At 55.2% G+C, this 12,128-nt stretch overlaps 1 protein-coding gene across 1 annotated transcript; it reads left to right on the forward strand.

The window, feature by feature from the left end:
- Window positions 1-8,332: 8,332 nt before the first annotated feature.
- Window positions 8,333-10,382, forward strand: GADD45B (growth arrest and DNA damage inducible beta). Its single transcript, XM_010997221.3, has 4 exons — window positions 8,333-8,596; window positions 8,689-8,790; window positions 9,175-9,397; window positions 9,659-10,382. Exons 1-4 carry the CDS (start codon window positions 8,553-8,555, stop codon window positions 9,770-9,772), a joined length of 483 nt encoding a protein of 160 aa, XP_010995523.1. The 5' UTR covers window positions 8,333-8,552; the 3' UTR covers window positions 9,773-10,382.
- Window positions 10,383-12,128: the final 1,746 nt, after the last annotated feature.

Genomic DNA, 12,128 nt, shown 5'->3' on the forward strand with positions numbered 1-12,128 from the left:
TTGTTACGTGGGTGCAGGGACTAATGGAATCAATAAATATCGACTGAACATGTTCGTGTGTGCCAAGCATGGGGGCTGCATCAGTGACCAAAACAAAGATCCCTGCTCTTAGGAAGTTGACAAGGATGAAGTTGGGAGACAGGGAACAGGTAGCTAACAAAGGGCATGTTAGTGGATGCTAAGTGAGGGGAACAAAGCGGGACAAGGGGCTTGGGAGCACAGGAGGTAGGGGGTTGCATTTTTAAACAGGTGGCCCTCTTGGAGCAGGTGGCATTTGAGAAGGAGGGGGTCAACCAGGTGAGCATGTGGGGAGAAGCCTTCCAGGGAGAGGGACCAGCCAGTGCAAAGTCCACATTTTAGGATGGTGGACATGGCAATGAATGAGAACTTCCAGTGGTGGAGACAGGTATTAGAGAAGGAAACACAAGTAACCTAACATCTGTGTATTAGTTATCTAGTGCTGCATAACAAAACGTAGAGGTTTAAAGCTGCTGGGGCAGGATTCACTTCCAAGTGCATTTGTACTGATACTGGAAGGAGTCACATCCTTGCTGGCTGTTGTCTAGGGACTGTCTCATTTCCTTGTCACATAGGAGAGGATTTGATCTGAGCTTTGAAATCCTCACTCTTTGTTGTAATAGGAAAACAAACACTGAAAGCAGCCCAAATATCCATTGATAAGAACAGACCAATAGCTTTGTGTAGACTGATGCTGTGGAATATTATACAGCACTGAAAAAGAACGCACTTGAGGGCACCACCTACAGAATGACCTCCCAACCATAAGATCAGGCAAAGAAAGTGAAGTCCAGAAGAATATTTACAATATGCTTTTTTAAAAATAGAATTCAAAACCCAGGTGAACTAGTTGATATGTTACTTTGGGGTGCTACAAATGTGAGACAATTGAAAAGAAAAATGGAGATGTGGTTAACCCAGAAGTCAACGTAAGTGGCTGTGTTTTGGAAGCCAGGTGGTTGTGAATGTCTCTATTCTTCAAGATGGACGTGTAAGTTATTGATGCTCTTTGTTTGATATATTTCATGTTTCAAAAATGAAAAAGATAGCTTCCTGCAGGCTGCTGTGTAGAACCACATGGTCCCAACAGAAACAAAATATCCCACCACAAAAAAGAAATGATACTTATGTGACCTGATAGAGGTGTAAACCATTCACTATGGTCCAGATCCTATTGCAACATATAATTGTATCGAATCAACACCTTAGATTTACACAATGGTATATGACAATTATATCTCAATTTTAAAAAGGAATATCCTCAAAAGAAAAAACCAGAATGCAAGCCATATATGTTATTATTTTTTATTTCGTAGGGGGGAGGTAATTAGGTTTTTATTTTATTTTTTTTTTAATGGAGGTTCTAGGGATTGAACCCAGGTTGTTTTAAGCCATCCAGTTGGTGCTATTTTGAAAAGTCTAATACAATGTAATCATAAATTGAGCACTTTGCTAGTTCTGAGTCATTTTGGTGAATTCTGGAGCCCGAGAGTGGCCATGGGGACCCCGAATCTGAACCCAGCTGGTCTAAGTGGAGGTGGCCCCGGGACGCCATCTCACCACGGGTGTCTGAAGTGAGAGCTGCCCTATGGGAACCGCGTCCTCTGCACACACTGGGCTAATCTTGCATCCACAGAAATGTAAATTGTCCGATGGAAGAGTGTTGATTGGCCTGTGTCATTTTGCTGTCTGTCCAGCTCAGCGGTAGAGCACATGCTTGGCATGCACGAGGTCCTGGGTTCAGTCCCCAGGACCTCCATTAAATACATAAATAAATAAACCTAATTACCTTCCTCTCCCCCAAATAAAAAAGAACATTTTGCACCTCCTAAGCACATTCATTTCCGCCTCCTGATTGTCTAGAAGATGTCTCACCAGTCCTTCCGTTAGTTAACGAGTTACATGCAATCCTTGACACATGTTCATTAGATATTCACATGAGAATCATACTTCTTCCTTAAAAAAAAGTCATTTACCATAATGCTGAGCCCCTCAGAGCGTTGTCAGGGGCACATTTAGTCTTTCAACCAGAACGTGTTTATTTGGCACCTCCCGCGTCCTGGGGACACCACTCGGAGCAAAACAGACGGAAACTCCAGCCTGCTGGAGCTGACTTTCAACTGAGGGGCACGGATGATGATTCCAATGATAAGAAAATACATAGTACATTGGAGGGTGTTGAGAGACAAGGAAATGGGGGGGTCGAGATGCGTGGGCTGTGTGCGAAACGTCTCGCAGGTGGCCAGGGGACGCCCAGTGAGAGGGGGACAGGCGAGGCGGCTCGGGCTGGGAACGGCACTCCAGGAGAGGAACCCGGCCGGGGGGCCCAGGGGCAGGACCCCACCAGGCACACTCGGAGAACAGCGGGAAGGGGTTTCCCCTGGGGTTTGTGTTTGGAGGGATGTGGTGAGACGTGGTTTTGGAGGGGGCCCTCTGGGCCCTGCAGGGAGAGCCAGGGACGGGTGCGGAGGGAGGGGGCGGGTTCAAGTGGCTTTCAAGGTAACACCAGACTGGAAGATGTCCGGAGCAGGTTTGACATGTCAAGCCCAGTCTAGGTGGCGTTTTCTTGCAATCTTTCCAACAATCTGATTTTCCCAGGGAAAGAGGGAATTTCAGAGATGCTAAATCACCAACCCAAGGACACACAGCTTTTGAAGGATGGAGGTGGGGCCAAGCCCAGCGAGCCTGACCACAGGGCAGAGGCCCCCCCTACCCCCCCAAGCGCCTCCCAGGTACGTCGCAGGCGCAGACGTCCTGGCCCGCTCCTGCCTCACTGTCCTCCTCAGTGTCCCCAGATGTGCCCCGGTGTCCCTGCCTCCTCACCTTTGCCCTTGGCACCTCCACCGCCTGGTGTGTCGCCCCCACCTCCACCCACCCATCCAGTCTTCCCAACGTCTCAAAGTTCAGCTGATGACTCACCTCCACCCGGAAGCTTCTCCTTGGGGACAGGAATCATGTCTTGTTCATCTTTTAAAAAAAAAACAAAAACAAAAACACAATGTCAGAGACCAGGCGCCCCCACCCGACCCTGCCTCTATCTTTCCAATGACTTCCTGGCACAACTCTAGTCAAATCTAAGCTCCTCCCACAGCCTCCAAGGCGCACCTTTCTGATTTCCTCCCCCCTACCCCATCTGACTGCTCCAGCCACCTGGAACTCCACAGGGCTCCTTGTGTGTCCCAAGTGCGGCCCCACCTCAGGGCCTTTGCACCTGCTGTGCCTGAAGCCCTCTCCCTTCCCAGCTTCCCAAGGCTGGCTTCTTCACGTCACTCAGGTCTCAGCTCAAATGTCACCTCCTCAGAGAAGCCCACCCTGACCACTCCACCTGGAGTAGTTATGTTATCAGAGCCCCCTCCCGCCCCCCCAGCACCAAATCAGCACCCAGCAGGCCTTCAGTCAATGCCTGATCATGTGATAACACCCCCACCTTAGAGGGGACTTACTATGCACAGAGCCCTCTCCTAAGTGTGGCCCAGAATGAATGCACTTCGCGAGCAGAACAGTCCTAGGCAAGGCTCTCACTTCCATTCTGCAGAGGGGGAAGCTGAGACGTGGGGGTGGGGTGGCCATGCCCGAGTTCACGCAGCTGGTCAGGAGGGAAGCTAGAACCCAAACCCAGGCAGTCGGAAGGCTCCTTGGTCATCCCTACCCCAGCCCCTCACCCCTTCCTTTCATAGTGAGTTCCGGCTGCCATAATGGAGCATCACAGGCTGGAGGCTTAAACCACAGACCACACTCCTCACTGTGCTGGAGGCTGGAGGCCAGGAGGTGGAGGCCAGGCTGGAGGCTGGAGGCCAGGTGCCCCTGTGGTCGGTCCCTGGTGGGGGCCTACCCCCCGGCCTTCAGACAGCCACCGCCTCCTGTGTCCTCACTCAGTGGGGAGAGGGCTCTGGTCCCTTCTTCTCCTTACAGGGACATTTACACCCCCATAGGGGCCCCACTCTCATGACCTCACCTTATCCTCATCCCTCCCCAGGGCCCAACTCCCACTGTCCCCTGGGCTGGGGGGGAGGGTTAGGGCTTCAGCAGATGGGTTTGGGGAACACAAACATTTGGACCATAAAACGTCCTATAATGGAAGGGGAACTCCGGCTCCACACTCACCTCTCAAGTGTCCCCCCCAGCCCTGGGACTCCTGATCCTGTACTATTCCAGCTGCCACGCTGGGAGGGAACCCTGGGCCACGCCTCCCAGGCGGACCAAGGCCTCAGCCACCTGGGGGCTTGGTTTCCCCTCTGTCCACTGGGAACCTCACCCCTGCCTCCTAGGTTTGCTTGGGCAGGAGTTAAAGGCATGGTCCTGAGAAGCAGCGGCAGGACTCGGACGAGGCAAAAACTCAGTCACTATGAAAAATACTTTTTTAAATGCAAAAAAAACAACAACCCATGCTAGATATGTTTTCCAAATTTCAAATCAAGGGGATGGGTACAGCTCAGTGGTAGAGCTCAGGTTAGCATGCACGAGGTCTTGAGTTCAATCCCCAGCACCTCCACTGAAAAACTAAAATAAAATAACAATTTAAAAAATGGAAATCAACAGAGGATCAGTCACACACTGAGATGTCCTGTCAACTGGGGCCCCGATGTGGCTGGGACAGTGGGCCACTGACCTTGTCTTGATGGGAAGTGACAGTCTTCCGTTCACAGCTGATGTCTTGGTGAGCATTTTCATTGAAACGATCACATTACAAATATTTATCTCACTTGGGATTAGTGGCAACTGCTGCACAAACTTGTGACTCTAGAGAAACCCTCTGAACTGAGCACTCGAAAAGTGTGGATTTTCTGATATGTGAATTCTATCTTGATTTTTAAAAAAACAAGAAGAAAAGATAATCTTGATGACTAGGTTTTTGTTGCCCCTTTAAGTTCTATGCCCCCCAATTTCCCTTTATTCTGCACCCCGGTTCCGGCACTGCTAGCCAGGGTAGAGCAGTCTTCCCTCTGCATCAGTCTTAGCAGCCCCTCCCCGAGGGGCCCGGCCTCTGTCCAGGCTGCGTCCTCACTGCCGTGGATGCCACTTCCTGTCTCCACCAAGAAATGCCGACTCAGCCTTCAAAACTCTCTTTGCTCTCCAGTCTGACCTCCCAGACCTGCACACCTCCAGCCCCCTCCCCCAGACTCCAAACATCCCGTCCTAATCCCTGGACCTTGGAATAGTTTGCAATAGCCTTGACAACTCTGAGTCTGTGCCCTTGGACTAACGGCACCGTCTCCCTGAGTCTCTGTTCCATCCTCTGCGAACGTGCAACAGTCGCACGAGGGCGGCTTCACGGGCACCTACGGAGAAACAGCTTACAGAAGGCTCAGCGTGGAATACATGCTCGCTGAAAGTTTGCTCTTACTAGTATCTTCAATGCGATGCAAAGTTAATTTAAAAAGGGTTGCATTGATCAATTCTAGAGACAAAAGATCTCATTTCCAAGGGGGTTGTGAATTTTCCTGGCTGGGGAAGTTCCCAACTCATTCACCCCTCCATGGGGGGGGGGGTTGAGCAGTATATCCCCCCCCAACAAGGTCACCTCTCCTTGGAGCAGACAGGGACAGTCTCAGGGCTGCACTTGCCTTAGGAGCAAAATATAAGGGGGTGCCCCAAACTCAACCATTGAGATAAGTATTTTAATGCAATATTAAAAAAAATCAAAATCAAGGCAAAAAAATACATGATGAAAAAAAGATCAAAATTGCAAATCGAGACAGGATCTGACCCTGCACCTGCACAACTCATCTCCCTGTCCCCTGCCTCTCACCCTGTCAGATCCTGTCCGTATTTAAAAATCTTGATTTTTGTTCATCATGGGTGGGGATTTTTTGCATAAAATTTGTTTTTTTAATATTATTTTATAATACTGTTTATCTTGATGACTGAATTTTGCGGCATTTCCTTAAATTTGTGCCTGAAGTGAGTGCCCCACTCTCCTCACCTGATACCCTGCTCTTGGTTCCAATAAGATTTTGTTGACAAAAATCAGTGTCTGCAACAGTGAACCAGTGAACAGTGAACAACGCATGCGTCCATCAACGGTTGAAGGGGTAAACTAAATGTGGTCCATCCATACAATGAAATGTTACTCAGCCTTAAAAGGAAGGAATTTATGACACACACGCCTGGATGAACAACCTGGATGAAATCTGAGGACATTATGTTCAGCAAAATAAGCCAGACACTAAAGGGTGAATCAGTATGATTCCTTTTATAGGAGTTTCTTAGAGGGTCAAATTCATAGAGACGGAAAGCAGAATGGTGGGTGCCAGGGGCTGGGGGCAGTTCATGTTTAATTCCCAAGAGTTTACGTTGGGAATGATAGAAAAGTTTCGGGTCTAGATATTGGTGATTGGTATACAGCATTGTGAACGTATTTAATGCCACCAAACGGTACACTTACAAATGGTCAAACTGATAAATGTGCGTATTTTGCCATAATGAAAAAGCAGGTCTCCCTGTGCAGTAGCTTGATATTTTAAAATACTGCGTCTATAAAATTATTGAATACATGTTGCATATAGAAGATATTGTGTATGTAAAATATTGTAACTGTCACCCCAGTCCGGGTCCTCCTTCCCCTCCTCCCCCCTCCCCCGCGCCGCCTCTGGTCTGTCCCTTCCGGCTCCGTGGGCGCAGGGACCTCGCACAGCCACCAGGTGGCGCCACCGCACCTCGCAGCTCCCGGGACATTTCGCGCGCCCAAGGTGGGCGGCGCGGAGGCGGCGCGATGCGTCAGCCGGACCGCGGTCCGGGGAGTTGGGGGAACCAAGCCAAAGGGCCGAGGCCAGACCCCAGGCTGGCGGGCGAGGGGGCGCAGCTGTGAGTCACCCGGGAGCCCCCGATCGACCGTGGGAGACAGTCCCACGCAGGCCTGCCCGCCTGGCTCGTGAGCTGCTTTCCCGGGGAGATGGTGAGGCTGGCAGCAGTCCCGGCCATGCCTGGCGCACACGTGTAGCTCCAACACGAACTAACCCGGGGCTTGGCGAGGGTGGGCATTGGAGGTCTCACCAAGCCTGTTTCCCCTTTTGCTTCTGCTTCCCGGGTCCCTGAGGATTAAGTGAACCTTGACACAGTGCGCGCTCGACACATTCAGCATCCACTCCAGAGGGAGGAAATAAAAGAGGTGACCATCGTTGCAAGCGCGTCTAGGTGGCAGCGCTCATTGCACGCAGGAACAGTTTCCCCCTTGCTCTCTCCCGGGCCTCGACTTCCCCCCACCACCAGGTGCTGTGCGGAGTTGCGGTCAGACCGTGGGACGCGAGGCGCCGGCAGGGGGCGCGGAGCCTGCGAGGCCCAGCCACCTGCACCTCCCACGCGCGCCCCACCCTGAAACTAGCGGAGGATGGGGAGGGGGCTCCGGATGGTGGCCCTAAGCTTTGCAGGCCCTGCTTCTGGGGACCTTGAGGCGGCCTCCTGCGACTACCAAGTTATCAAGTGCTTATTGTATACCCTTCATTTTAGTGCTTCCTGCAACCCAGTTAGGCTGGTGTGCATTGTCATAGGACAGGTGAGGACTCAGAGGCCGTCTTCGCAGCCCCCAGTTTGGGGGACCTGGAGGTGGCCTCCTGCGACCACCACTGCTTGTTAAGCGCTGTGTACCCTCTCTTATGTTTTGGTGGAATTAGGTTTATTGCTTTCGTTCTCTAATAGAGGTGCTGGGGATTGAACCCAGGACCTCATGCATGCTAAGCACGCGCTGTACCACTGAGCTGTATACCCTACCCTCTGTGTACCCCTCCTTCTATTCAGTACACCCTCCAACTCAACGAGGCCAGCGTTTCATTCCCATTAGACAGACACAAAGAGGCTCAGGAAGCTAAGTCACCCGAGGTCTGGGGTCCTCGCAGCCTGAGAAGACCCGCGCCACTACCACCTAGGAAAGATCAGGCTGCAAACCGGGCTCTCTCCTCGTGCAAAACCCCAGCAGAACCTGGAAAAGCGCAGGCCAGGGACTCTCCGGGGACCGGGAGGGGATTCCAGGCCCACCTGAAAGTCCGGACCGCCTCGCGCCTGGAAATCCCGCGCGCGCCCCGAAACGCGGCGCGGCTGCCGGGAAATCAGGAGAAAACTTCTGCTTTTTTTTTTTTTTCTGGCACTCTAGCTCCCCCTGCTCCACCCCCCCGCGCCCTCCTCGGGGCTCTCGCCCCCACGTGGGGCGCCCCCTCGCGGCGCCCCGCCTCCTCCCCGCCGCCGACCAACCGCAGAGCTCGTTTCTCTCGTCTTTGTTTCCTACCCAATAGAAGAGGAGGACGGGCCACCGGGGCCACGCCCCTGTTTGTACAAGTCTATAAAAGGCGGCACCGGCAGCCGCGGGCTCAGATCGCTGAAGCCGAAGCCGTCAGCCTTTCTATTCTGCTGCGTGGATTATTTTTGCTGAAGCATTTGCAATTTCTTTCCGCCTTTTTTGGGGGAGGACTTCGCTGCCTTCCGAAGATCTTGACCAACGCTCGGGCTCTGTGGGAAGGCTTTGGGCTGTCCGGCCTTGGATTTTGCATTTCTTCCTTGGAACTGTCGTGGGGCTGTTTTCCACTGTGGATTATAACTGCAACATGACGCTGGAAGAGCTCGTGGCGTGCGACAACGCGGCGCAGAAGTAAGTAGCCTGAGGTCGGCCGGGCCGGGCGGGGGCCCAGCGCCTGGTGGCCGGCCCGGCGCTAACCCTCCTCCCCTCTCGCTTGGCTCCAGGATGCAGACGGTGAGCGCCGCGGTGGAGGAGCTGCTGGTGGCCGCGCAGCGCCAGGACCGCCTCACCGTGGGGGTGTACGAGTCGGCCAAGCTGATGAATGTGTGAGTCAGACCCCGTTCCCGGGCTGGGCGCGGGTGGGGACCCCCTCCGCTCTGCACGCTTTCTGTTGCATCCCTCCTTTGCACGGGGCTGGGACATTTCCAAATGTCCCCACTGTGGGTTGATGGCCTTTTGCTTTCTCTTTTGAGCAGAGGCTGCAGTATTCTGTTGCTGCATCGTTTGCACGCAGTCTCCCCCATTTATGCCCCTGCCTTACCCGCCCCCCCAATACTTTGAACCCAGCATTTTCTCCCCCAGCCCCCACCATCTGCACGCAGACGCGATCCCCTGCACACCTGAGGTTTCTCTTTGCTTTGCAAACTGCCTGGTGCACGATGGCCCTTCCCCAGCCCCAGCTGACCCTCTGCCTCCCTCTGGCCCCTCAGGGACCCTGACAGCGTGGTCCTGTGTCTCCTGGCCATTGATGAGGAGGAAGAAGATGACATCGCCCTGCAGATCCACTTCACGCTCATCCAGTCTTTCTGCTGTGACAACGACATCGACATCGTGCGGGTGTCGGGCATGCAGCGGCTGGCACAGCTGCTGGGCGAGCCAGCCGAGACCCAGGGCACCACCGAGGCTCGGGACCTGCACTGCCTCCTGGTCACGGTGAGCTGGGCCTCAGCCCCGCCCCGCCCCACCTGGCACCTGGGCCCATGTTTGTCAACAAAGTTGAGCTGGCGGGTCTGCACCAGCTCAGTGCTCAGCCACGCTTGGCATGTCCCGTGGGCAGCCCGCTGGGCCTTCTGGGCCTCGTCACCCAGTGTACTATTTTAAGCTGGTGTGTTTTCCCCAAAAGGGCCCTGGGAGAGGGAGGCTCCCTGCTCACTCCTGGGGCTCCTGCTGAACCCAATGTTCCTCCTTCCACAGAACCCTCACACAGATGCCTGGAAAAGCCACGGTCTGGTGGAGGTGGCCAGTTACTGTGAAGAGAGCCGGGAGAACAACCAGTGGGTCCCCTACATCTCCCTCCAGGAGCGCTGAGACCCTTCCCAGCCTCAGAACCTGTTGCTGCCAAAAAATAAAAATAAAATAAATATTTGACCCCCTCCACCCCAGAACAACCCTCCAAAACAACCCAACCCAGGAGACCATCGGGGGCAGGATCGTTGGAGACTGAAGACAGGAGAGGGGAGTGCACGGCCACCCCGGGGGCGGTGAGCCCGGAGCAGCGCCAGCAGCGGCCACCGTGTGAGGAGAAGAGGGGCCCCAGGCCAGCAGAAGAGGGGACCCTGGAGCTCGGGCCTGGTGACCGAGCAGAAGCTGGAGTGGGGGAGCTGCTGCCTCCCCGCATCGGAGGGCCTGGACTCTGCATTTGGGGGTGGGGTGAGACTGACTGCATCCCCCCTCTTCTTGAGACCGCAGCTGACATCTGCCAACGGGCCTTGGTTGGCCGAGGGTCTGCACCCTGGCCAGGATTATACTTTGGGACTTGGGAGCAGGGGCTGATGTTGCTCTGTACCCACGAACTCCCAGTTTGCAAACTGAACAATCTATTTTGTTACTTGCACTTGTTACTTGAACCACTGAAAGAGTAATGAGATACATATATTTTTACTTCTATGATGGCCTTGTAATAAATTTCTAAAGCTTCTGGGTTCTTTTGTATGTGCCACCTCGCCTCTGTGAGGGACCAGGACCCCGCCCGCCCCCCCCCTCCAGCCGCGCTGGCCCTGCCCCTCCTCCTGCAGGCTCACCAGGAAGTGTTACTTAAGTCCGACTTAGCTGCTCCAGGCTCCTTGCAAAAACAGTGCCTCTTCTCTCTGCAGCCGGCGCCACCCAAGTCCAACAAATCTTTGCCTCTTTTTTTTTTTCTCCCTCCTCCTGCCCCGTAGCAATTAAAAGACCGGTTTATTACGAAACCTGGCCGCCGTGCCGCTGTTACTGGCTGTGCTGGAGCCAACCCGAAGCTCTGGGCACATACAGACGCACCCCTGGGGGGCTGGCTACAGCCCCTGCCTCCCCAGCCGCCACCGCAGCCCCAGGTCCAGAGAGGTCAAGGGGGCACCTGTGACCACACAGCGAGGGGGGCTTGGAGCTCAGAGCTGCCACAGCACTTGGGCCTTGCAAGAAGAGCTTGGGGGATCCCCCAGGGAGCACCCCCTCACCCAGGCCTTCTCCCACCCAGAGTGGGCCTCTTCACAGCACTAAGACAAAAAAGTTTTTTTCTTCTTTCCCAAAACTAAAATAAACCAGCAGAAAAATACCCCAGGAAGTCGCGCTCCCGGCCCAGCTGGGCTTGGCACGCTGCTGCGTTCTGCCTCTAAACCGAAACTGGGAGGCCAGCGGGCCACCTCCTTGTTCTCCCGAAGTCGCAGGAGCGGCGACTCCCCCTCCCCGGGGCTGGGAGCTGGGAGCGCGGCCCAGCTCTCCCTCTGGCCTCAGTCTTCCCGCCCGGAGTCTGTGGGCTGGGCTTGCGGCGCCCGGGCAACACCCCTTCCCCTCGGCCCTGCACCCCCGGCCTGGGAACCGGGTGGGGAGGAGACCCGGGGACGAGCCGCAGGCCGCGACCTTTCCACGGAGCCCCACGTGGGCGCGGGAGGAAAACCCCGGCGGTCCCCCAGGAGTCACGGGGCTGGGGGGAGCCCCGCCGGGGGAGGAGCGGGGAGGGAAAGAGAGAGGGGGAAGTCCCTGAGGGAAGGGGAGATGGAGGGGAGGGGCGGGGCGGGGATCCCGCCTAGGGTGGGGAGGAAGGGCGGCCGAAGCGCCAAGGAGGAAACCCCGAGTGAGTACGGAGCCCCCCTCCCAGGGACAGATGGAATCCCAGGAGGGGGTGGGGGAGGGGAGGTGCTAAGTAGCCACCGGCCCCGCGGGGTGGAGGGGGAAGCAAAAGGAGTCATGCGGTGGAGGGGAGGGGGTAACCCAGCGGGTCTAAGGCGGGCGTTGGAAGGAATCCCTTAAGGAGAAAAGGCGAGGGGAGATTTTAGGTGGGGAGACCCGAGCCCGTAGAAGTGGAGGCGGGACACTGAAGGGGAGGGGGTTACGGGTGGGGGTGGGGCTAGGGGGAACCCACAGGGCCTAAGTGGGGGAGGGGGAGGACCAAAGGAATCCCAGGAGTGCGGGAGGGGAGCCCCAAGTGGTAGAGAGGGGAGTCCAAGGAAGGCGGGGAGGGGGAAGGGGTGGGGAGTCCCTGCTGGGATTGGGATGTGGGGAGCCTGCAGCCCCAGGGGGAGGGAGGGGAATGACGAGGGGATGGGAGTAGATGGGGAGAGGGATCCCTGAGATGGAGCTGAGAGAGAGGAGGGGACTGGGGAAGGGGAAGCAGAGGCTGAGGGACCTCACTGGGTGGGGGGCTCAATGGGGAAGGACTAAGGTGGACAAGGGTGGGTCCACTGTTCCA

This window comes from Camelus dromedarius, chromosome 27 (genome assembly GCF_036321535.1).
Source record: "Camelus dromedarius isolate mCamDro1 chromosome 27, mCamDro1.pat, whole genome shotgun sequence".
Taxonomy (NCBI): domain Eukaryota; kingdom Metazoa; phylum Chordata; class Mammalia; order Artiodactyla; family Camelidae; genus Camelus; species Camelus dromedarius.

Coding starts and splice junctions, on each gene's coding strand:
- GADD45B (XM_010997221.3), top strand. CDS start 8,553: ATGACGCTGGAAGAGCTCGTGGCGTGCGACAACGCGGCGCAGAA. Junction 8,597..8,688: donor TGCGACAACGCGGCGCAGAA/GTAAGTAGCCTG, acceptor GCTTGGCTCCAG/GATGCAGACGGTGAGCGCCG. Junction 9,398..9,658: donor TGCACTGCCTCCTGGTCACG/GTGAGCTGGGCC, acceptor CTCCTTCCACAG/AACCCTCACACAGATGCCTG.